At 38.3% G+C, this 27409-nt stretch overlaps 1 protein-coding gene and 1 long non-coding RNA gene across 2 annotated transcripts; one reads left to right on the forward strand and one right to left on the reverse strand.

The window, feature by feature from the left end:
• The first annotated feature begins 2068 nt into the window (after window positions 1-2068).
• LOC120424046 (uncharacterized) lies at window positions 2069-27303 on the forward strand. Its single transcript, XM_039588068.2, has 3 exons — window positions 2069-2863; window positions 14074-14199; window positions 26825-27303. The coding sequence occupies exons 1-3, from the start codon at window positions 2515-2517 to the stop codon at window positions 26947-26949; spliced, it is 600 nt and encodes a 199-aa protein (XP_039444002.1). The 5' UTR covers window positions 2069-2514; the 3' UTR covers window positions 26950-27303.
• Window positions 20278-26805, reverse strand: LOC120424047 (uncharacterized). Its single transcript, XR_005606307.2, has 3 exons — window positions 25106-26805; window positions 24968-25043; window positions 20278-24908 (listed from the first exon to the last, which is right to left on the reverse strand). It is a non-coding gene; the product is annotated as an uncharacterized LOC120424047 (long non-coding RNA).
• Window positions 27304-27409: the final 106 nt, after the last annotated feature.

The following is a 27409-nucleotide window of genomic DNA, read 5'->3' on the forward strand; positions in this document are numbered from 1 at the left end:
TAATTCAACATTCAAATTATTCTACTTTACGGTGAAGAATGGCCACATTTCGGTTTAAGTCACCTTAATTGTCTATTGAATCTATCGAAAATGTTAATATTTAACTGCCAGTTGTTTCAAATCAAGAGTTCAAAAGATCTATCTAACAAGTCGATGGCCGTGTGCTCTCTTGTACAAAGCTTGCTGGGATTCCCATCTAGATAGAACAAGAGAGCACACACGCATCGACGTGTTATTCCGGTAACCCGATCTAAAGTTTTTTTTCGAATTGAAAGTAATTTTTAAGAAAAGAATACATCTACCATGCATTTGTGAATAAAATAAAACTGCGGAATGAAATTTGCGGATTGAGACAAAATCTAAAAAAGGTTTCCCATTTCGAGTTTAGAGCTGCATCCTGAAACATAACCAATCATTTACTATTGTTATTGGCAATGATTCTTTTGAAAATGTTCATTCTTGAAGACTGAGATAGCAAGGAGATATCTAGATTTTTTATTAGGTCCTATAAACATATGAAACACAACAGTTTATAGGAATTTTCAAAAAAAAAAACAACTCTTGATATGAAGTCTTACAAAGCTGTTTACATTGACATGCCTAACAACTTTATACACGTTTATAAAAATCCAGAAATTATTCTAAAATGTAACATTTTCTTAAACTACCCACCTGTCAATACAACTTTCATAAAATTGATCCAATGTTCAATAGTGTTAAAATAAGTTTCGAAAGATTTTAAAGCTCCGTTAATCAAGACGAATCTTCAACTTCGGAGTAGCGATAGGGGCGAAATAAGCTTTGAAAAATATATATTCAAAACGGCCTATACTGTAAAGAATAAAAAAGAACGCGACATTTTTCTTAGCTCACTTTTCAATTTCTTCTATTGATTTGCATTAAAATCTTTGCAAGAGAAAAAAAATCTCACGTACACGTAAAATTTAAAACAGTTTGTGACAGTAGTATAACAGGAATAATATATAAAGCATTTTGTGATACTTTTTACATGAACTATTTAAAATCATGTTTCAATTATTGCTACAAATATCAGCACGAGCGCCACAAAAATCGAATGACTAGCCTAATTTTCCAAATTTAGAAACAAAATGCTTTTGACATTATAATTCAATTTTTTTTGTGTTTATTAGAATTTAACAGTTCTGCTCCAGGATGTTACATTTGCAATTCAGAGATTTGGAGAACCTTTTAACTGAGATCAATTCAAAAGCCTTTACAGGGAGGGTACATGTTTTTACGTTTAGATTTTGCTAGCTGAGTGCTCTTTTAGGGAAAATAATTTTTGAGAATTGACATTATAATAATTTTGTTGCTAGCAATAATTTTCAAAATACCATCATAAGGGGTGACATTGGGTAGTAAAAAAAAACCTTTGTGATGGAACATGGAAGTTATACAAATAAACAAAAATAAAATATGTTTTAAGTAAATGTTGCACGTGATTCTGGAGCTTTTTTTTTTTTTTTTGAAAAGGTCCAATAAACCAAATTTCCAGTTTTTGCGTTTTGGGTGTTTTTGAAACAGCCTTGAGTCAGGGGTATTAAAAAACACCCAAAAAGCAAAAACTTAAAATTTGGGTTTTTGGACCTTTTAAAAAAACACACGAATTTTAACTAATCCTTCGTTGAAAAATTCAAAATTCAATGTTATCAAATTACTCTGATCCACCCTATTATCAGCAAAGTCTCTCCCGATATTCTCTCAATCATAGATAACTAGCTCTCCTGCTCAAACTCTCTTTTTCCCACTGAAAGCCGAACATTACCGATGTGGCGCGTGGCATGGGATGACAACAACTGCTTGAGCGGTGGATGGCTCTATTTTGGGTCTAGACTGAAAAAAATGTTCTTCAAGCGATTAGTAATTCAAACATTGTTCAAACCAATTCTATATTGCATTTTTTTTTCCTGGTTTTATATGGTCAAAACACCGCCAACAACCCTATCGTTTTCCCCCCTATCCAAGCGGAATCAACCCGCCCTGCAATACACTTCTAGAACGGGAAGAATCGACAACGACGCCAGACCGCGTCGTCGTCGTCGTCATCGCGACGCCTCACTTCAGTTGGTATCGCGCGCTTGTTGGAGAAAGGTGTTCTCGTACAACCCTCGGTCGTGGAAACTGCTCGCGCATGTGAGCTTCCGCTTCTTTTCTGTTGTTGTTGTAACTACCCCTCTGGAATAACCCTCCTGAAGTTGGTATGGAATAACTTACCCCTCTTCTTATCGAGGAAGATATTGGGTGAATCATTACGTGCCTTTTTCGTGGGTTTGAACGAAGATTTGAAGCACTTTCAGTGAAGAAACCTCAAGTCGAAGGTATATTATCACCTCTTACGAGGTGTACCGAGAGTGGTCTAAGTGTTCTAGATCGTAGAGATGTGTTAATTGGAAGAGTGTACAAAGTGCCGTTCGAGATGGAGTGAGACTCGTTGCGAAGTAGTCACGCAAGCAATTCTTCCTGCGTAATACCTCGGGGCGCATAATCCCAGCGATGACCTCCAAAGTGCTACCGTTTCTGTTCAGCCTGCTGGTGTCGGTCCTACCGCTCTCCGTAGTGCCCTGCCCGGGGGTCTCCACCAACGAGGTCCACCTGGACTGCGACGAGGCGGCCAAAGCCAACCATCGGGAGTCCCTGAAAACGACAACCCCCCTGACGGAGTACTTCAAGGAGCACGAGGTCAGCGAGTCCGAATCGCGAGCGGCGCTGGACGCGCTCGATCTGGACCAGATCGCGCGAGTTCCTGCCTGGTGTGACGAGTGTAGCGCCGAGAAGATTCACTTTTGCCACTCGGCGGCGTTCATCAACGATCACTGCTGCTGCGAGCATCGGCATGCTAGGGGTGAGTTTCGACCGATGGTGCTGGCGCCACCGGTTCTGACCTAGTTATCCAATTGAGTGCAACCGGGAGAAGGATTCTCGGTGCAGCTGATGACTCAACTTGGAGGGTGGGTTATGATGTTGGCAAAGGACTTGCGTCCTGAAGCAAAAAGAAAACTCAAGGAAAGCGTTGAAATTACCTCATGTCACGGCATCGTCCGGCACTCCCATGAATCATAATTGGATTGGATGGGATTGCTGGTAATAGAGTTGAAACGCGTTGAATTCAATCGTTTGAGATTAGGTCCGAATTGTTTTACCCTTGGGTTATGGTCACTGTGGTTTAATGAAGCAGAAATTATCAGCGACTAAATCTTTATGAAATTAACCACGAATTCGTGAGTAAGTATTTCATATGGAGTCAATTTAGTGATCTCAAAAGCATGTGGCTTACTAAAATGTTCTTTATTTCGAAGTTAGTTTTAGCTGCATAAATTACGAAAACAAAAAGGTTTATGTTAACGGTGCACATCAATCAAAGCTTTTTGCGCCAAGATTTCGGTTACACACATTTTAGTATCTTAAAAACTACGGGAACTATCGAGACAATGACTGTCTACAACAAAGTTTGACTATTTTACAATCATATTCTTGCAGGAATGGTTTCGTACTGTGCACCCTTAAATTAAAAAGAAAATCTTAGCCATTTCAACGAATGATTTTTTGAAGATTTAATGGTAGTCATTTACGCCTCATTATTGTTAGAGTCTGATTCTGAGCTTTAGATTTTTTAACCTGTACTTTAAAACCAGAATGAAGGAATTTACAAAAAAGTGCAATTACATAATTTCAGGTTTTTTTTTTTAATTTGATATGTAGATAAATAAATCTCTATACTTTAAAGTTATTAAATGTAGTAGAAAAACAGAAGCTTTTACATCAATTCCAATATACAAAAATACCGTCATCAGGGGTGACATTGGGTCTGGAGGTCAGATTGGGTCATACAAAAAAGCAAAAAATTGTATAAAGAAATCTCACCCCCAGACCCATTATCATTCCTGATGAGGCTACAATCAATTCAATAAAAAAAATAGGAAGCACAAGAAAAACTTCGAAAATACGGGATTGCCTCAAAGACCGAAACTCAATAGGTAGAATCTCGAAAGGTCCAAATTCAAAAGGCGGAATTTTACTTTACCTCAGAGAGCAAAACCCCAAAAAAAATTCGAAGTAATAAAAGCACTACTTATACCTTTCCGCCTTCCGGGCACGGTATGCCTTATGAGGTTCGGCCTTTTGAGCGTTCAAACCTTATGAAAATTCCGTTTTTAGAGTAATTCGGCCTGTTGAATTTCGGCCTTTCGTGATTCGGCCTTTCGTAGGAGACCCAAAAATGCTGCTCTGATCATTTCAAAGCATACTAAATCCCAGGGCCTCGGCGAGGGGCTAGGAAACGCAGCCGAACAACATTGACAAGCGTTTGTTTACTAACATGATAAGTTTTGCAGAAGGTTTGAAAAATAGTATTTTTTGCAATTCCGTCGTAAAACGACTTACTTTTCCTGTCACTTTTGAGAGAACGAATCGAATAGCAACACTTTTCAAACTAAATGCTGAAAAGTTCTACTTTTCAGCACTGAAATGGATGCTGAAAAGTTGAACTCTTCAGCACAAGTAACACTTTTCATTATTTTTTCATTTAAACGATTAACTGACAAAATAGATGAATATATGACTTATAATTTCACTCAATGGGTGTTTTTCGGAATTGCAAAAAATATTGTATGGAACTCGTTGCAAAACTTGATTTTTTCAGCACTCGTCGTATTTATCCAACTCGGTGAACTTCGTTGGATAAATGTACGACTCGTGCTAAAAAATCTTCTTTTTGCAACTCCGAGACACCCTTTGAATGGAATTTTTAGTCAAATGCCCATGTGTTCAGTCAATTCACCGTTCAAATCAAAACAATATTGAATAATATTACTTTTTAATACAAGTGCTGAAATGTTCAACTTTTCAGCATCCTTTCCAGTGCTGAAAAGTATAACTTTTCAGACCTAGTATCGAACTTATCGATTCTGTTATTTTTGGTACAGCCGTTTCGTCATTCGAGAATTACAGTAAAAGAAAGTAGTTTCACGACGGAATTGGAAAAATTACCTTATTGGTAAAATATCTATACTAGCATCACCTTCTTCCCTTCTATTGTGTACAGATTTTCCATACAATGAGATGCCATAAATTGGGACAGGGTTGCCAAATCTTCAAATATTGAAAAGGTCTTACGTTTATCTATCCAGCGATGTTATAATGTGATGGTACACTTAAACCCCGATGGTTTGACACCAACTGTTGTCGAACAAACGGGTTCACTTTTTAGTTTGACACTCCTAGTGTGCGTGAGCACCGTGTAAAAGTAGACAGTTCGTCACTTTTTAGTTTGGCTTTGACCAACCAACGGGGTACAAACTAAAAAAGTGTCAAACGAAAAAGTGACCAACCACCGTGGGATGAGTGTATTTGAGTTTACTTCTGGTCACTTATCTAACTTCCAAATATATACGAAAACATTTGTATACTTATTTCTCAAACAAGTTATCGAAGCAATTCAATAGCAACGTATGGGACACTAAAACAAGTCAAATGTAACCATTTTGACTCACATCGGTTCATCTAGTGCCGAGAAAACTTAGTGACAATTTTGATCGCATCCGTACACACAGATAGACAAACTTTTGTTCAGTTTTCGATTCTGAGTCGATAGGTTTACACGATGTTGGGTGTCCGACCTTTTTTGAAAATACCATTTGTAGGGCAGAACCATACACATTAAAAAAATGTGTAAATTTGGAAGCTTTAATTTTGGAAGGTTGAATATTACCTCTTTTATGATGTAATTTTTCCTCAATTTAGACTGAAAAAGTGGCATTACACCAGAAAAGTGGTAAAATTACACATTTTCAGAGGTAAAATTACACATTTTTCTGACATAAAAGATGTACCCCTTTCCAGGTGTAATATTACCATGATATTTTTTCTGTGTAGCCTTATTTAAGTAAAGAAGGTGAAAGTTTGTTCGTGTGGGACAAATCCTTAATATTTTAAATGAAATGGAAGAGATTGCTTTTTACAAAAAAAAACTAACTTAATCCACCTATGTGCTTGACGCTGATATGATTGATTTTTTGTTCCTTTTTCTTCTTTTCTTAGATCGGAATAAAAAAGTACAGAAATATTACTAAAGTGATCATTACTTCAGCCAGGGATGCCAGATCTTCAAACTTTTAGACATATCGGAATGATTTTTCATCACTGATTAGGTGTCCGGACATAGTTGACATACTTTTAAGTGAGATCTGACCTTAAAAAGTACATACATGTCACTTAAGTGGTCATAACTTCAAACAGGGTTGCCAGATCTCAATGTTTTGGACTCGTTGGAAAGGTTTTTCGATAACCTGATCACCGATGGGTCGGATGATGGATCCGGACAAAGTTTACATGCATGTTAGTTAGATCCGAATATATGTGAAAAATGTGAAATAAGCTGTGAATACTACTTCTCAGAACTTCAAAAAAAAAAGTTTAACTATGGGACCCTAAACCGAGTCGAATGAGACCATTTTGGCTTAAATCGGTTCATCCAGTGCTAAGATAATTGAGTGAGTTTATTGATCACATACACACACACATACACACATACATTTGTTTAGTTTTTGAATCTGAGTCGATATGTAGACATGAAGGTGGGTATTCGAGTATTAATAACAAGTTCATTTTAGAGCAGGATTATAGCCTTTCCTCAGTGAGGAAGGCAAAAAACCAAATTAACGAAAAGATTGTTTGCTCAATTCAGGGTCACTGAACTCTTACGCTGTACGATCTAGGTGCACAGAAAGGACCTCAAACGACCAAACATAGAGTAGAGTGCGTCCCTTCATACTTTCAATGACTACCACTCCGCACCGCAACCTGTATGACCTGTGACAGTTTTAATCGCCTCTTTGCTGTACCTTATTGAGAGGGTCGCAGTCATATGGCCAAGAGCGGGACTGCCTCGTCTTCAACATCAAGAAGCGTTCAATTCGCATTTCGCCGATGATTTCGCCTCACTGATTTCAACCTTCTCGGCAGCTTTTAGTTGACATCTTTAAGTTCCAGACACTTCGAGGCGATTTTGCATGACAATACTGCCAAATGTGTCTTTCGGAGCATATTTGAAACGGTCCACAGTTATGGCAGAAGGGCGGCTGCCAGTCAGGAAACGTGAATGATTCACCTTTTGAGTCAATATCGAACTGGGGTTTGCTCTTTTGCGTACTTTATGTACACATTACTAGGAAGGCTTATCTCGGTCGATTTGCATGACAATATTTACATTCAACTCGGGTTGACTTTGTCCTTTTTTGGAACTGTAACAAATTCAATCCACGGAACTGTCGCTATACATAACTATCCTGAGGTCTGGAGATTTTATCAAATTGTATACGAGTTAAAACAAATACACGAGAAAAATACACAGTAAAAAATAACAACTTCAGTGAGGGTTGCTTTTAAACTACCGAATTGAGAGCAGGTGGTAAAAGCGTGGCCAGTACGTTAGGCACGTGGCAACAATGGCATGCATGGCTTAGCTCAGCTTGAGATAAATTAATCTAATATAATTCTTTTGTCGTGTTTTGTTTTCTGTTTCTCAATTTTTTTAGTAGTGAATGAAAAAAATGATAAAAATGGAAATTTGGCTGAAATTTCCAGAATAACTTGAAAGTGTGGGAAAAATTATTTTCACAATGCTTTTAATTGCTTTTAATTAAAAATTCCCAGATTACTAATAAATTATTATTTCGAATTAGGGGCAATTCCTAGGCCAATTCTCATATTCCTGCCTGCATGCCAAGGTTACGAATTCGGTTTTATTTCTATCCAATTTCCATAATTCCATTAATTAACTGATTTGGCAAAACTTTAGAGAGAAACTGACTTGCTTTCTTTCCATTTAACTAGAAGCGGTAAGTGAATGTCAAAGAGCTGAAATGCCACCCACCAATAATGTTCTGTATTCATATTGATCCAGAGAGTTGTCATTTATCGGTTTTCATTGAGTGAAAGGGAATTAAAACCAGAAATTTTGGAAACAGCCCCTTTTTACTTTTATAAAATTGGGCCCATCTCTGCTTGTATTTACTCAAAAATGTTTGTTTTAGTCATGTTCTGTTTTCCACAACGTGATTGATTCGAAAATGTATTTACATGTCACGGGGTATTATGGCAGAAGATTGAAAAAAAAATATTTTGAGAACCTACCAGGTAATTAAGCATTGTTTAATGCTCAGATTAGTATCCGGGAAGTATGTTTCTGTGTTTTCTTGACAAATTGAGCAAAGAGAAGATTTTTATTCGGTCGTCTTAATTCGTTCAGTTTTGAATTTGGTAAAAAAGCTATAAATTTGGTCAACTTGGCTAGGAAACTTTTTTATTGAAGTTCAAAATCTGGTCAAATATGTAATTTAGAGTCTGTCAATGCATATTCATAAGACATTTGTTGGATATGTACATAAATCCATCGATTTTTGACAGTTCAAAAAAGACGACTTCCTGGATCAATATGACTACCAGAACATTATTTGTTGGACTTCTTGCTATAATTTAGTGTAAAATATGGAGCAATATGAACTAATTACTGAATGTTTCAGAACAAAATATGATGTTTTCAATTAAAATAGGCCATTTTTCAGTAAATCGCAAATGGCGAGATCTAAACGATATTTGGCAAGTTTTCGTAGTATGAAAACATTGTTCCTGAGGCAAAAACGTATCGAAAGCCTGAAGGTTTCCACAACATTGCTTTTTTGTGACATCCTAATCATCATTCACCGATTTCAAAAGTTTCGATTATCCGGAAATGTAAAACAGGTCACCGGTTCGAATCCCGCAGCGGGCGCTCTAAAATTCTTTATGTAAATATGGGTATTCGGCGCCGTCGCTCCGTGCCATACTTTCATACACTTAGGAGCCCAGGGCGGCGAAGTCCTTGTAGATAAAAAGGAAGACACTAGTGGTTGGTACTAGCAATGGTGGCCGACAGCTATAAAGTTTTTTTAATGATTTTTATCATTTTGACTAATTTTCCGAAGTTTTAACTCCTAAAACTCAATCGTTTGCTTTTCAAAGTATTTTTTGCAGAAAGTTCAGCAAATTTTGCATAAGAATGACCCTCTGACGTTTTTGTGGCTCGTGAATTATAAGAATTGCTGGATTTTTCTTTAAAAATATATTTTTATTATGAACGGCAGGATTTGATTTAAATCTTTATTTTAGAAAAATCCCCTAAATCAAGCTGTGCATGAGCCAAAACAAACGTACAAAGGATCATTCAAATGCAAAATTTGCCTTCTGAAAAAAAAAATTTGAAAAGCACACGATTCAGGTTTAAGGAGTTAAAGTTCCACTTTTTGTATGAGGTCCTGTAGAAATATTTTGCAAAGTTAACAAGACCTAAACTGATCTGATTGATTCAATAGTTTCTTCTAAAAGCCCAAAAAACGCGTTAAGACTTTTCTGTTCACTGATCAAATAATTGCAACACAAAAAAAATAACAGAAAAAAAGGAAATTGGCCTTTAACTAAAGCGCCAATAAACATTTAAAAAAACCAGCGAAGGTGTGTCCAACTCTATCTTGCATAAAATTGGCGATGCTTGTCTTTTCGTTCCACTAGAATTAGCACTAAAGAATCTTTTTTTCTTCGCCTTTTATATGGAGCAATGGACACAGTAATTGCACTAAAAGAAAACACTTTACCTGTGCAATTGCTCTGCAATTGATGGCGTGAAAGTGTATCAGGGTGTGAGTGGGTTACTTTCAATATAAATAAAATCAACTCAGTTGTTTGATGAGTTAATAATGCTGATTACTTATGATTGACCAAAGTTATAGAACTTTATATGACACTAATCTCTATTTCACGACCTTCCTCACTGTTCAAAAGAACCGCTTTGAAACTCGATCCCGCTTCTCACATGCGCCCCTTACAACCGTTCGGTCTCACTTTCCTTATGCTGTCAACGCCGAAGAATTCGAGCTCCGGCTTAACCGCACCCGGTAGCGCACCCCAATTAGCATATGAGTGAACTTCCTAATTTTTTAAGTGTTTCCTGTGCTGGCTTCTCGGTTTTCAGTTCGACCTGCTCCGTCGTGTTGTTTGTTTGCTTGCTTTCTTGGCCCTCCCTAAACGAATGTGTTCCAAATATATAAACAAAACCGCGGTTTCATTTGCGAAAAAGTGACGTCGGTTTTTGGTTTTCGAGGTATTGAATTACCTGGCGGGGGGTTGAGCGAACCAGCAAATTAACCATTCCGGTCAAGTTCATTTGTAAAATTGTCGATCGCAGAGGTCGCTCATTTGTAATTCGAGACCGCTTTCCCACATGTTGTCGTACAGAACATGCACCGAACGTATTAAGTGAGGTTATGATTGCACCCATTTAGCGATATCAACAGGCCTCGATTATCTCCCAGTCGAGAGTACAGACTGTCTAGGGAAACAGACTGGCCAATGCAAACTAAACAGGCACTGGCAACGTATGTTTTGCGCTAGCAACACTGCCAGTTTTGCTGGGCGTAAAGGGCGTTTGGTGTCCAGCGCGTTTGGTGTCCAGAAACATTGGCCAATCTGTTTCCCTAGACAATCTGTAGTCGAGAGCCGTGATAGTTGTCATCATCAATCTCGTCAGTGGCGGCCGTCAGCTCGTCGTTGAGCTCTGAACTATTCACCGGAGATGTCACTTCATAACGGCCGTTAAGTCGTTTGCTGTAATTGACAGCGCGCGAGCGGAGCGATTTATTTCTCTCTCTCTCTTTGTTCAATGGAGCGTTCACAAACAGAATGACAGAACTGTTTAAGGTCTAGGCGTCACCTAAACAATGGATTTGCGAATCAACCATTTAAGGGTTGGCAAAAGTTTCCGATACATTGCGGAAATTCGTAAAGTACAGCGTTTTCAAATAAAGCATGTCATGCTTTAGAGAGGAAATTATGGAGTTTCATGAAATTGGTGGGAGGTTGAGCGTGCACGTGTTCAGAGAAAGAGAGACAGAGTACAACGTAAGCTGGAAGAACTAGTGATGCAAAATATCTTCTTTGGCCATAGAAAAAATCACACAAAGTGTAATCCAAAACAAAATAAAAAATGCTCACACGTCACACATTTGTATTTCATTGACACAAAAAAAAAAATCAAAATATTATTAAATAACCAATTAATTGATTGTTTATTTTCGACGAGAGATTAATCTAATCAATCTAATTCAATCAAACCTGGCAATCATTCGAAGGGATCGTGGAGAAACCCTTACACAATAAAAAAAAATCATGGTAGTACCTATTACATCTGGGAAGGGGTACATCTTTTGAGTAATTCAGTATCAACATTTCAAAAGGGCGAAACCTACAATCCTGCCGTTTCGGGAAAATCAACATTAAAATTTTTGCAATTTCGATCAATTCCTATTTCCACAAAAAAGCATGAAAACCATCAAATTTGTCAAAACGTAATAGAAAATAGCAATAATTTCATCATAGAGAGCCATTTGAAATTAATGAAGGTGTTTTTGCTATTAAAAATTGAGAAAAAGAAATTACGCCTTTTTGAAGAGCGTGCCTACATTTTCGCCCCACCGTATTCGCCACCCACCCAACCAAAACAACGGTATCGCCCGTCAGGTTACGCCAAAAAGCAGAAGTAAACAACCGATTCGCCCTTTTGTGTTTTTTTTTTTCATTTTTCGGGTTTTAAAGGAAAAAAGTGGTTAGACAACTATTTTATCATTGGGAAACGTTACAGTTGGTGATAATACAGTGATATTTGCAACCTCAGTGATAAACAATGGTTCTAGAAAGCCTTCAGAAGGAGTCCGATTCAGCCCAAGAATCGTTGAGCAAGGATCATGGCTATGATACACATTAAGTAGCAAGTTGGTTTGAGGATGCGGTCTATATTGAAGTGACGTTCCTTGGGGTGTCCCCGCCGGAAGTGGGAGACATGGTAGCTGACGACTAGGCCACCCCGCGACACCATCCTGCCTTCTCAATCTTTGCATAGCTTCAATGGTTACGGAGGCGATGATTTTGTACGGCATTCCTCCTAAACCTCCCTACACTAACTTTTTGTCCTGCAACTGCTCGACAATAATTTGTCCCCGGATGTTCCAAGAACCGGTAAATTATAGACCTTCATGTCTAGATTGTGAAACCAGATCAGATCCGATACTACAATAATTGAAATTAAACAGTTATGTATTTAGGATCATACAAATCTGTGGTTGTTGTGGAATTGTGGTCAGAGACATCAGAAACATGCATTTTGATCCATTTTGAGGATTGTTAGGTTAAAATTCACTAAATTATAACAAAAATTTAGTGTTTCTAAATATACGTCGGAACTTGCAGAAAACACTACATTCGCCCCTTGTGATTGGGTGAAAACACATGGGCGAAAACTCAATTTTTGTTTGTTTGTTTGTTGTTGTTTGTTTGTTTTAATTGATGTTGTTGATTAGCCCTTTTGTTTTTTGCTTGTAAAACTACGTATTTTCGGAATTTTGAGATGTTGGAGGGTGTTTTAGAATCAGTTTTGTTCGCTTTACATGATTCTGACGAAAACTCAGTTTGTTTACATCTGAGGGTTTCGCCCTTTTGAAAAGTTGTTACTGAATTTTACTTCTAAAAATGTGTTTTTTACCACTTTTCTGGTGCAATGTCACTTTTTCAGTCTAAATTGAGGTAAAATTACATCATAAAAAAGGTAATATTTAACCTTCCAAAACTAAATCTTCCAAATTTACTCAATTTATTACTGTGTAGGTTAGATAGCGATTAGCCATCTCTTGTCATTTATTAACATTTGCAGTGCGCAGTCATTGCATAAGTATGCATTGAAACAACACAAGCGTTAATACAGCCAGGCCTACTGCGTAAAGTTTACCGCAGAGATGATTCGTTGAAGTGGGTTGAGCTTGAGCACTGAGTGTTCAAAGAACATTGTATTTCTATTTGTATACTATTTGCCGTGGTTGTAGTGCCACAACTCGCTCAAAACTGTTATTCAGTAACCAATTAAGTAAAACAAAATCAAGAGCAGTTTTCAATAGTTCTAAATGTACTGGGACTAGATGCTCTTTATAATGAAATCGAAATTTGTGGTACCTTATTATATTTTCAACTTGGTCCAAAATTGCACTTGCAATAAGTTTAGCCGATCACGACGCAGTGCAGTTTTTTGATCTCACTTCTTAACTACATAATCCATTCATATTTGAGCGTTTAACGGTTTTAAGCTTCTTCCATTTACGAATATAATATTGAAGGTATATTTTTTGGCAACTGACCTATTTTCAATTTGGATAAAGTATGTTGCCAAAAATCCGATATGAAATAACTTCATATGAAAGTCATTCACTATCATTCGCAAATCACTGACTAAATGCTTCCTGGTCAACTACTTAACGACAATAACTATCGCTAATTATACCGTGTAGTCAATTTCGCATGACAGGCACGTTTTCGGGAAGCTCCCCAACCAAATGGCGGCGCTCGACGCACTGCTGGTGACAGTGCATCGGTGTAGTGTTGTCCGATATGAGTTTTCTATCGCGGAATGATGACTGTTTGATTGTCTGTTGAATGTTGCAATGGTTATTAATTTATTAGCGGTTGTTATCCGTTCGTGCTGGACTGTTACTGGACTAGAGTGCGTTTTATTGGATTTGATTTGCATATGACCTAGAGGAAACAATTTATTTCAAGCAAGAACTCAAAATGAAACGATTTTTCCAACAGTCATAGGGATTACTCGAATCAAACCATATCTACCTCAACGTCGATCATCTTGAGTCACTCAACCGCATTAATTGTGTTGATTTTACTTGTGGGTGCACAGTTTGCACTCATCGGGTGAAATTGAATGCACCCAATCATGCGTGGCAAATAGCTTCTGAAAATAAAGTATCAGATCTTGTTCGAGTTCTCCAGATACTAGCTTTATGAATCCAGACCTCTAGATTGAAGACAAGTTTGTCGTCATGCTTGATTGAACAATCGAATCTCTATGAATTTGAGTTGTCGAATTGTGGTTGACACCATAATTCATTCACTGATACTTACCAGACTGAAACCAAAAATAGACTTGACCTTCACTAAATAATACTAAATTTCCTCTCATTCATCCAGACAAACTCCCGTGGATCCCCCACACGTGCTATCTGGGCAAGGAACGATGCCAGCCGCACACCAGTTCCTGCAGCAAGTATCGCGAGATTCGGGAGTGCTGTTGCGATCGATTGCTGATTGCCGAGTGTAAGTGTTCAACTACTTTTTAATCACTATCGTAACAGAAGAATGCTACCAAACCTTACGTAACCGTGGAGATTCGTGGATTTCTCATAAACATCAGCATCTCAAACTTGGATACACCACCCGAACTTAACCCAGTTCCTCCACCAAATATCGAATCATGGAAAAACGAGAAACGCGTCGGAACATAAACCAGAACCTAGGGCAAACGCGCGTGCTCGAGTCGACGATGATGATGTGCAACACCAGTAAACAAACGTCACTAGACTAACTCGCTTCATAATCGATATGCGCGACCTGCCGCTGTGAAGGGACCTTGTTGCGTTTCCGATATATTGAGTGAGGATAAATGAGCTTAGATAAATGGAGGGGAATCCAGAGTAATTACGGGAGTTCAGTGTTCACACATTTGTTATTTCTAAATCAAATTTTCAATGGGTTCTGTCTGCATAGGAAACCCATAGCACATAGGTTATTTTGAAAATTTATTCTAGATTTTTAACATGGACTGTTCCGCTACGTTTTAGATACTATAATGGAATTGTTAGATAATAAAAATGCAAAAAAAAATTAAACTTTTTTGATAATTTAATAACATTTTCTAAAATATCTTGAAAAGTTCAATTGAATTTGAATGCCAGTCATTTTAAATTTGGCCATATCTCCCCCTAAGCTACATGAACCTAAGGCGATGCTTCCGTACAAAAACATGGTCAAACTCATTCATCAACCATGAGCGTTCAATATTCCGTTTTCAGGGCATTTTGTAAATTTCTTAGGAATTTCAGAAATTCAACCAAAAGCATAAAAAAAGTAAAAAAAAAGTTTAGAGACTTTTTTTCATCTAATCTCGACTAATTTAGATGAGCTAAATCTTAAAAGCATAAAAAAAATAAACAAACCCTTTTTTATATTTTATTTATTTATGAAAAAAAAACAAAGTAACTTGATAGGTTAAAATTACTAATCCCAAAACAAATAAATAAAAAAAATCGAACCATTCAGGACATTGCTTTTGAAAAAACGCTTTACTCAGAAATCTTTGAAATTCGTGCATGGGTTAGGAATTGTCCCGGAATAAAATCCTATTACTGATTTAAAGGTTTTGATGCGCTCGTTCGGTTTTGGTATTGTGGCTTGAAAACCAGAACTCAAAGCATGATTTTTGAGAACTGTTTTTCTGAAATATTTGAGTGATGTCTGTATCCGCTTTTAATAAATTGTGCCTTCCATAATTGGAAAACCGCTCGTAAAACCCACAATTTTAATATTTCTCATTTGTAGCCGTGGGGTCGGAGACGAGAATTCTTTTATGGATTCATAATTTAGGACCGGTAAGAGTGGTCCAAACTTTTTTTTGCAATTCCACTGTGAAACTGTCAACTTTTCCTGTCCTTCTGGAGAAACGAAACGGCCTACTTTTCCCTACCAAAAATAACAGAATGGAAAATTAATACTTTAAAATAACAGTGCTGAAAAGTTCTACTTTTCAGCACTGAAATGGGTGCTGAAAAGTTGAACTTTTCAACACTTGTATCGAAAAGTAACATTTTTCAATATTTTTTGGTTTTGACCGATGAATTTACTAAACACATGAATATTTGACATAAAATTCCATCGAAGAAGCGTTTTTCGGAATTGCAAAAAAAGTTGTAAGCAACTTGTTGCAAAACTTGATTTTTTCAGCACTCGTCGTATTTATCCAACTCGGTAAACCTCGTTGGATAAATGTACAACTCGTGCTGAAAAAATCGTCTTTTTGCAACTTGTTGCATAAACTACTATTTTAGATTTATATTTTTATGATAATTTTACATAGAAACCCAAAATATGACCAAAAAACAATTTTTGACACTTTGGCTTACACAGTAAAAAAAATCTGTGTAAAATCGCATGCAAAAGCATGCATATCACCTTTGTGAGCAAAAGCATGTAAACGTGCACACAAAAGCGTGTACAAAAGAAAAATAAATTAATTTTGCACACCCCAAAATAACATCAAACTGATGCGAGTCATATTCAGATTACCAAGTCCGCGCCCCAACCATCTCGGCTATCTCGCCGCTGTGGAATTACGTACGACGTACGGGAAACCTACTGGTACATCGACGTTGGACACAACATTTACAAGACGGTGAAATAGCCGAGACGGTTGGGGCGCGGACTTGGTGATCTGAATATGACTCTCAACAGATTGATGTTATTTTTGAGGTGTGCAAAATTTATTTATTTTTCTTTTGTATATGCTTTTTGTGTACACGTTTACGCATACAATATTACATACTTTTGCGCACAAAGGTGATGTGCATGCTTTTGCATGCGATTTTACCATCGGATTTTTTGCTGTGTAATTCTGAGGGTAGATTCAGATTCAGTGGGAAAAATTACATGGAAAAACATATATTTAGACAATTTTCGAATTTCGCTAGGGTGGTCCCAAACCCTTTTCCCTTGAAAATTTGACATTTTCAAATGAAGATATCTCGAGTTTTACAAAAATACCCCTGGGATTTTTTTGCGTTTATAGTGCTAAATCTCCTCTTTCGAATGAAAACTAGCGCTTAAAATTCGGCCTGCGGAATTAAAAAATGCAATTTTTGTTGAATTATTTAACCCTAAAATGGCTTTAATTCATAAACGGTGCACTTTATCAAAATTTCATCAAAGTACTTTTCGATTTAGAACTCAATTTGCTTCAAACAAGTTTGGTTTTTAAATGTATTTAGAACGAAATAGTTCGGTTTAGACGAATTGTCAAACATATCTTTTGATTGGACAATAATTTTATTGTTTTATGTTAAAAATAAATCGTTAATTATAGGCGTATCCAAGCTGGACCATTTCTAGACTCTTGAGGGAAGGGAGAATTATGAGTGTTAAGGACAAGAAGTATTTGAGACCGCTTTGTTTTTTATTGTGAGCTTTTGAATCAAGAGTTGGTGTAATACCACTTGAAAACAGTGATAACAAAACAGTAGGTATAGAAAGTGTTTGGGATTGTTTATTGTTGTTTTTCAACAGTAAACTCAAAATTACTTTCTGTGATTATAAATACTATCAAACTGGATATCAAGACACAAACAACACAAGTAAAGATCCAAACAACATATTTTATAATGAAACAAGCCTTACCCGAAAAACTTTGTCTTTTCCTTTTTTCGTTTGTTGACGTTTTTTAATGTTTTTCCTTATTCAGCCTCCTGTGATCAAAATTTGATTTTACGCAACTTTTCCCATACAATCTGCAGATTTTCCGGAATCGGTTCCAGAGTGGACAAAGCTGTAACTTTTTGGCGTAAGAACCTTCCTTGGACTTTTACGAACCCAACGCAACAAAGAGCACCTCGATCCGACGTTCCGTGTTGAATTGATTCGCGTTCGAACAAAACCGTCGAAATTTTTTATATATATAGATATTTTAGAAATCTGTAAAAAAGATTACTTGTTGAGACGTAGTGTCGTTGCATTTTTTTTTTTTTTTTTCAAAGTTTATGTCGCCCCACCTGAACAGTTCCGGACTTACTTTTCCTGTCATTCTATTGTGACTAAATTACATACTTATCATCACCAAAATAACAGTGCTTGAAAGATCATTTTTTGAAAAGTTCAACATTTCAGCACTTGTATCGAAATATGATACTGTTTGATTTTTGAGTCGGAAATTATGAAATGAAAATGCAATAATTATTATTTAAATTTTCAGTTTTAGTAGTTTATCAACATAACCATCCATTGAAAAATCTGATCTAATTGTCTATTCCCAGGGTAATGTTTACCCTTTCCCGCAATGATAACCAATAAATAATATTAAAGCGCAAAACCACCAACCGTTTTGCACTCACTATAGGATTGCACCGTGGCTTATTTTGTCAGTCAGTTTAGCAAGTCGCTAGTTGGAAGTTTGTTGGTTTCCCGACACAAAATATCTAACAACAACAACAACGTGACTAAGTTCGGTCGGTTGGCGGGAAATTAAAGTAACGCGAATTGTAAACATCACCACCTTCCTTTCTGTTGGTGTTTTAGTTTCGGGGCAGGGCAGCTGCAGATTATGGCCATAAAAGTGCCAATAAAATCTATCGATTCTATTTAATATCATCTAAATATTTACTTGCGCCAGCCAAATTGTGGCGTGACTTTTATGCACAAATATGCCGCTCGGGTTTTTTTCCTTTGATTTTGACTGTTTTGCAAAGATCAATGAAATTTTACAAATTGGGAAAATTCGTTGCTGTTATTTGCTTTGAATTCGAACAGGTGTTACAATGCGTTAATGACAGAAGTGAGGATATCCAGAATGGCTTGATGTTATGATAAGCAAAACAAGTTGTGAAGAATACCTTTTAAAATTTGCTCCTGTCAAATTAATTTTAGTTTTTATTGAGTAAACAGTAATTTTGAAATGGCAAAATCATCAAATTCTAAAGCAAACCTATAAACATTTCATCTAGTGCATGTTACGAAATCGCTCGTAACTACCTCCTCTGATTGATTGACTGGAGAGTACTCCCATATTCTGGCAGTGCGAATATTTGAAAAATGAACCTTCCCTTCTAAACAAAATGGGTTTTTGACCATCAATCAGTCAGTCGGTCAGTCGACCGCGGATGAGGCGGTATCACTTCCACTGAGGCGTTGAAAATTTGTTGCTCATCAACAGCTGGGTAAATGCAAACGGCCAGAGAGTTGTGTTGTGTACGAGTTGTGAATCGGATTTAGAAAATTAATATATTTTTATGCAAAGCGATGAATTAATTAATTTGACTTACCGAATAAATTTCAAATCGCTGCAAAAAATATTTTAAAATTCATGAAGGTATTCAATAGGATTTATCAATTATAACTTTTTGGCGGGCATTCAGGGGCTTCTTTGGTGGATGTACTGAACCCAAGTCCCAATTATGAGCTTGATTGGACGTAACAGAAGCTGGCGCTTTGCATTTAAATTTTTAATGGAATTGAACTTGTAAAATGATTTGTTTTCCAAAAATGACAATTTTTAGGCACTTGAGGCTACTTAAGCGTTTATTTTCAACATCACTGGCAAGTAGGCCAGATCTTTGCACAAGTTTTGGTTTTTAAAACATTAAAGTTTGAGCAATCTGGAGCTTGGTATATTGGCATCTGCGTTTCGTTTCAAGCCAAAATGCGCCATTTTGAAAATATAGCAACTTGAAAATAGACTCAAAATCACTTATAAATAGTTATAGCTCCTCATAACGAATCAACACATTTTGATGTCTAAAATTTTAAACTTTTGAGTTATCACCAATTTTTCGACATTTTTTTGCAAAAATTCATGATGTTTTCTCCTATAAAAAATTGCTGAAGACACTAAAGCCCTAAAACGTCATCCAACAAAGTTAGATTTTGGTTGACACCCGAAAGTGAAAAAAACACAAGTTTGTGTAATTGATGTACGTATAGATACAGCGATTCCACGTCAAACAGGAAGTATCCACATCTTGATCCACATCAAATGTGCTCCCATTTGATTAAAATTTGGCATGGAAGTTCTTCGGCTATAATAATATGACCCGTACATTTTTTTTTGTTTGGCGATTAGGGTGCTCCTATCCAAAATAGGGTGGTCCAAAAAGTGACGTTTTCGTCGATTTTTGCAAAAACGTCATTTTTCAAAAAGTCATATCTCTTCGGAACTGAAGCAATATAATAGCACAATTCAAAAGAAATGTTATTAGTTGCGTAATTCAATTACGAAAAATTTGGTATCACAAGAAAGCATAGGTCCTCGTATAAATTTTCGAGTTATCGCAGTTTTAGTGAAAAATGTTGATTTTTACCCGTTTTCGTAACTTTCCCGTTTTAGCGCGAAGCGCGTCGAAAAACCCAGTTTTTATGTTATTTTTTGGACCACCCTATTGAGTTGGAAAAGAGTCGCGCGATTGAAAAGTCGTTTTTTTTTTGTCGGTTTCGTTTCGGGCGCGTTTTTGCGGTAGAATGGGATGATTGCGGGGAAAGGAAGAATCCTGATTGTTTGAGAGGCTTTGTTGGTGTGTGTGTGTGTGTGTGTGTGTGTGTGTGTGTGTGTGTGTGTGTGTGTGTGTGTGTATGTGTGCGCACCGCAGAGGCACACAGATTGGAGCGAAAAAAGAATCGCCGGTTTAGTTCGTTTAAGTTATTGCTTTAATTTCATCACAATCGTTTACTCGTCTCTTTTCTTTTCGTTAAAATTTGTTAATCGTAATAATTTATTCCAACTGGCAGTTTTAGTATTAACTCATCAAACTATCCATTTTATGAAGAGTAAAGCGTCTTTTATTTACTATTTTTGAAATTTATTCGCGTTATCGTATAAACAGTAAAAATATACTGATAAGTCCAGCCCATAGCACTACTGCTCGGTTGGCACGCGTTCGATTTAAAAAGTTTTTAAATAATCAATTATGTATCTTTCCGCAGCCGGCTGCCTAAGATTTTTAAAATTTTAACAGATAAACAAATTGCTTATGGTCGCATCGCCTACCACAGTGAATCCTGACCTCATACCCATCTTACTAACCCCTCAAAACTCATGCAATACTTTGTCGGAGACGCAGCCGATTTAGCGGTCCCATCACTCAAGTATCGGACTAACATTCCCATCCACTTCCCCGTGTCTTACCAATGGTCGTGGCCGGCGTCGGTATTGATCAGCATGATAGGGACCTTTGAAAATTGCGAAGGGGTGATGATTGGTTCCTAATTTTCATCTGTGGTTCACGGAGCAATTTTTGGAGGTCCTGGTCAATAACGAAAAGCAGCTACGGGTAGACACCAATGCTATGCTATGCTATGCTATTTTTTGGACCACCCTATTTTGGATAACCACCACCCTAATCGCCAAACAAAAAAAAAATACGGGTCATATTATTTTGGCCAAAGAACTCCCCTGACAAATTTGAATTATATTCAGAGAACATTTCTCATTCATAAGGTTCTATAAACAAATGTAAAACATTGCACAGTGGGATAAAAGGATCCAAAAAATCACCCCAATATAGTTTCGCGCAAACCATCGATTGTTATACATCAAAAGCTTCTTTTTTGCACCAGGTACAATAATCCAATGAAAAATCATACTGCACAAACTGGTGGCCGGAGTACAGGCCACCGGAAGATCCGGATTTCGGAATTCATATCTTAAAATGTAAAAGTCCAGAAACAAAACTATAGGGGAGAGTGGGGAGACTTGATCCCCTTTTTTTGTATCGCACATAACTCTGTCAATTTCTCACAAAACTATGAACTTTTTGCATGAATTGAAAGCTTGAACATTCAACTTTGTTTGGCTGATAAGGGTATTACATCAGACAAACTCTTCGAATCATGCCAAGCGTTTAAAAAAAATATTTTAAACCGGCATTTTCAAAATGTTGGGGGTAATTTGATCCCCATTTCAACATTTTGAAGAAATTTTAAGCAAAATGTTTCTTATTCATCCAAACTTTAAATTTTCTATAAGTTACAGCAATTTCACATTAAACCTGTACGTTTGTGTTCAAAATATAACAAGTTTAGCATGCAATATATTTAAAAACTTGAAATTTTCTTTTTTAGACCAAAATTGAGCAAGTTTACAAAAGCTGGTAATTTTTGTTTGCAAAAGTTTTGAAAAATGGTTAAAACTGCAGTAAGTTATGTACAACTATACTAAAGGAAACTATGTACGAAAACCCAGCCCAATTATTTAATCTTGAGGCTGATTCCAGTGACTGTAAAAATGCAGGGATCAAGTCTCCCTAAACGCACTTTTTTAAACAATTGATAGTAAAAATAGTATGACGATAAATTTAACGTCGAATGCGTAAGGGTTTTGGAGTTGATATGTTTATCAAACAATTCAGGTATAAAAAATATTTTTTTTAAATAATTTTTGAATGTTTTCTATACTTATCAAAACAAAGAAAAAAGATCTCTTGGAAGTTTTTTGCAGCACTTTTTAGAAAAATGTGTGTAACTCAATCTAAACATTTTTTAATTTTTTTCCTTGTTTTCTACAATAAGTTTTAGTCGATTTCGCACAACTTTCTAGAACAAAGCTAATTGTTTTACCTACATGCTGACGAGATACAGGCTTGGGATCAAGTGTCCCCGGGGATCAAGTCCCCCCACTCTCCCCTATGATTGTGAGGGAGGCATCAACCACCTCACGGACTGAGTTTTCGCCTGACAGCCGAAGACAGCGGTTGTTTTTTCTGCCGAGAAACGAAGCCTCGTCAACGTCAGAGGACTTCCACCGGCTTCACCTGAATACGTCAAGAAGTACCTCAAGGAATCGCACAACCTGGATGCTGTGGAGGTGCACGCTATCATGAGAGAAATAAGTTAAGAATACAAAAAAAAAACCAACTCACGGCGTATTAATTTTTTTTTTTTCGCTGCAAACCAGCGCCAAATTATTTTGTCTTTGTCAATGAGGTATTTGTTTGAACATTCGATAAGTAGTTCGAAAGTAAAATGGGTCATTCTCTTGTAGCCGTTGCGATTCGATCGGTTGCGAACGGTGCAGCTTATGCGCCACTCCCGTGAGGGCAAAAACGAAACTATTGGCACTACGCCCCCCGGGGCATGGCCTTCCTCTAACGTGGGATTTCTGCTCCAGCGCCTCTGACGAGACAGGAGAAACCGGGACCGACGTTTTACTTCACCATCCGATAGAAGCTCAGTGGATAAGGCGGGAATCGAACCCGCGTCTCATAGCATCATCGGGATCGGCAGCCGAAGCCGCTACCCCTGCGCCACGAGACTGCCCGCCATGTTAAATTTGCCCGGTTTGAGACTCTCGAAGAGGTGCTCGGTTGAACTTCTTCCCAGGGAAGAAGCAAGATCGAATCGGCCAGCGTACCAAAGTGACCCACAAGAACGGTACGGAAAGCTCAGCCTCCCGAAAAAGCTCCTTAGCAATCCGCCAGTATAGGACCCCCCCCGTGCCCGTATGAACAGCCCTCTGGCACTACTGTAAGTGTCTAGAACGTTTGACAGTTACCAAAACCTCGAAGAGCCCACGCATTAGTATATGTGAAGAGCCCACCATAAACAAAGTATTGGATAGAGTATTTGCATTAGTATGTGTGAAGAGCCCACCATAAACAAAGCTTTGGATGAAGAAGTATTGGTGTCTTCTTATTGTTTACATCAAAATAGAGAAATGGCGAACGTGAAAAAAGTTAACCAAAAATAATATTTTTGTGTATTAATATTACAAAATTCGGTTTAAGTGGTGAGTGGTCCTTTTTATCTTGGTCATATTTCCGGACGTATATCGTGTGTGTATGGAGCCGGAATCGAAGGAGCTCTTAGATAGGCTGGCGGGATGAGCAACCGGAGAAGCAGAAATAATTTCACCTCTTCCGAAGACTGGTACCGGAACCGGTTCTCGTTGTTTCGGAGCAAGAACCCGTCAGGAGTAAGTCGTTGAGTAAGTAAAGAACCTTTACAAAAGCAAAGAAGGATGAACCAGTTTTAAGGAAAAATCCGAATCGACCGGGAAAATCTGGGACCGGGGAACGAAAATGTCTTGGTGGAAGGAACATTCTTAAAAGAGTCCTGGACATGCGGCAAGTGTAACAAGAACATAATTTAAGAAACGTATATGCACTTTGTTTATTATTCATAATCTGACAGTAGACAACTTCGTTTTCTTCTTTGTTTTTTTGATGTTCGTCATCGAATATTTTGGTTTCATAAACATGGCGGCAGTGACAGAGGGCTGCGTATGAATCATCATGGGTAGTACCGACACCCGCCACCAGAGAACTTCACGAAGCATGGGAAATACGCAGAACTTTTGCATTGGGGAGGAAAGGACTGGCAACGGACCCTAAAGTGACGGAAGCAGCGTTCCGGATCGACCAAAAAAACTAACACGTGAGCTCATTTTAACTGCAGGGACTTTATTTAACTCCAAAACAATAACTCATTATTTAGTAGGTAGGAAATCAGAAAGAGGTGCTCATTTTATTGGACTAGTCTAAGGTTTGTGTATTTCATTCATTGTTCTGTTCCAGCGGCTAGACATCTCCCTACTGTGTGCGTTTGCTCTTCCTACTGTCTACTCTTCGTTCTTCTGTTACCCCGTGCTTTTGTGCTTCAAACCTTCGACCTCAAATCTTCAGCTCGTCAGCTGGAACAGCTGATCGCTGACGTCACCGGCAGTCAAGCGGACTGCGGCAGACAAAGGCACTAGAGTGCGATGTCGTGGACGTGTGGGGCGAGTCAATAAAGGCCGACACACTCCGGGCGCGTGATCAACACGCGCTTAAACAAAATGGACGCCCTCCATCAAAATGGCGTCCGCTTTACGGCCGCAGCCGGAACGGAAAAACGTTCGTGACGCCTTTCGTTGCCGTCACCCTTCACCCGCAGAAAAAGAACGGACTCACCGGACTGCTGCACCTGTTACTTGTTGATGCTGCTACTGATGTTCACCGCGTGCTCGCGGACGGCGTGGCCGACGCTGCCGGTTCGACCTGCGAGGGCGCGGTCGACTTCGATGATGTTGCGCGGGCCGGAACTTGGCTTACCGGGCCAGCACGTGGGCGGATAGAAACGCCTCCAGACGAGATGTTGACGGCTCGTCTCTTCTGGCGATGTAACGTGTGCCAGGTCAAAACTTGTCCCACACTCGATGCGGGGCGGCGGTGGACGCGCGCTCGACCTCCTACTGGTGCTGCTTGGCTGGTAGGGCGAAAGGAAGCGAAGCCTTCGAACTTCGCGAATGAGGTTAGCACATGCACGGGGATAGTCGCACGGGGTAACGGGTTTTTACCTGATCTTTATCTAGGCCGCACTAGGGCTCACTTCGTCGCACACACTATCGCACACAATTCTAGCTTCGACGAGATCTAGGGGGGAGAAGTTAGAATTTAAGACCTAACCGGAAACACTACCACGCCACTTTAAAAACCTCAGGACTGGACTGGGGAACCCGGGATAAAAGTCCGCGCACTCCACACTTCACAAAGGTCTGGGACAAAGTGAACGAGTACTAGCTTCCTCAGAACGGGGAAGGTGGCCCCAGACGTACTTTTGGCACGCCGTTTCCCGGAGATTGCCTCGGGCTTCTTCGGATCTTTAAAGATCTGAGTTCCCGTCCCACTCTAGCGGTCGGCAATGGCTCTGACCGTCCCTTTCCGTCTTCCCGAGGGATTCAACATATGAGCGACCTCCGCGAGATTCTCTCTCCAGGTCTTAAACCAGTAACGAAAGTTACCAACGATCGTGAGGGCTAACATCACCTACATTGATTACCGTGGTAACGGAGATCAAATTACATTTAAAGACGAACGGAAAAACCAAAATAAATAAATAATTAAATAAATGCTAACAAGTGCAACTGTTACACTCTGCCAACTCACACGAAATCGGAAAAAAGTTGCCTCGACCTCTTCGATTTACGCGAAACGTTGTTTCTTTGGTCCCTGATTTTTAAACATTCGAAAAAATGCGGGGCATGTAATTTTAAAGGAAATTTCATGTACTATTTGAATCTGCAAATACACGGAAATGTCCAACCACATTTCATGCAGTTAAAAATCCGACGGCTTTTGAATAATTACTAAGTATGTATATGATGATATGTATGAAAAATAAAATCCGACCACCAACCGATGATGATTGATCCCACCCCGGCGGAGCACCGCGAACCCCATCCGAATGGCTCAACAAGTTAGCACCTCAATGTTTATTAGATGGCGGTCCCGACGGGGACGCGACGAAGATCTGGATTTATTTTTGTTTGGTTTGCTAAGCGCTGCTGTGGAAGCCGTTCTAAAGTAAATACACGACCCCGAAGTAGTTGGTTAGCTCCGCAGCGGGAAAACATCACAAGAGCGTTTGACATGTGAAAAGTTGGGAGGAGGGTGAGAAATTTGAGTTCCTCTGGATGCTGATCGATGTTGGTCGGTGGTTGTTGCGCAAAGCGAGTTGATGATTTTTGGGGTTTGACCAATCGATTTCACGGTAGTAAAGAACAACTTAGTTTTTATTGACTTTCCTTCAAGGTTTTGGTTTTGATCTATGTGACACTTTTATAGTTTAACATAAATTTTATTTGTTTTGGCCATACATTGTGGCTTCAAATTAAACCATATTTTATTGATTTATGATAAATAAATAAATTTGTGAAAACAAAAGCTTCTTGAGATCTGTAGTCCAAAAGTAACAAATTAAAAAAAGTTTGAAGTGTCCTATTTGGTAAAAAATGAAAAAAATAAATAGAAAAGCCATAAATCACTGTTTAAATCCTTCGAAGGCAACCACAACCAACTTACAACCCTCAAGTGCCAAGGCAAACACTTGGGTGAGAGGGTGTTTTATTACCACTGGAACTCTCCGTCCGAGAGTGATCTATTGGGTAAACTGCTTCACAGCCACTTTATATCTCTCCAGCGCACTTGACGCGATCAACCGTGGCAGAAACCAGATCGGAAAACCGCAAATCGATTTTCCGACACCACAACCGCCAGCACGTGACGTGACGTGATCTTGACATTCAATGCTGTTTGCTCGAGATTGGCCTGTTTGTGGTTTTTACATGCGTTCTAAAACAATTAAATAAATACAAACTGCTTCAACTTCCTTTTAACTTCGATTTTGTTTTTTTTCTAAAATTTTCTATTTTCAGATAAAATGAAGTTCTCAGCGGGAACGCGTCCCTTCGGTGGCCTGGCCGCGACGATGGCCAGCTGGATCGTGTCCACCGCGATCTTGACGACGAATACGGCAATCCGTTTCGGCTGGGACAGCTAGCAATCTAAATAGTCAGCAGCAGTTACAGCAGCATTAACACCAAAGGTCGAGCATAACTTAAGAAAAAATATGCTACTTAATGCTACCATCGTTGGCAGTGTCATACTATTTTTTAAGTTTATTTTTTTTAACTGTACTGTAGAATGTTGGTTTTAAAAACTGAATCTTACGTTGGATCCCAAAGTTAATATTGCTCCTCATTTACGCTTTTTGGTTATAATTTGTAGCATTATGTTTAGCTTAATTGTACTTAAAACATCAGTGAGAAACCTAAACAGTAGAAACTAAGCAAATAATTGATATGTATATTTTGGAGAACCGTGTTTGCAATGAAAATAAAGTGTCTTAAAGGAACTTCTTATGTTTTGATTTATTCTCCCCTGCCAACTTACACAGCTGTTTCTTCAACCTCTCTTCGATTTTCGTGAAACTTTGTCCTATAGGGTACAATTTCGCTCGA

This window comes from Culex pipiens, chromosome 1 (genome assembly GCF_016801865.2).
Source record: "Culex pipiens pallens isolate TS chromosome 1, TS_CPP_V2, whole genome shotgun sequence".
In the NCBI taxonomy this organism is placed as follows: Eukaryota; Metazoa; Arthropoda; class Insecta; order Diptera; family Culicidae; genus Culex; species Culex pipiens.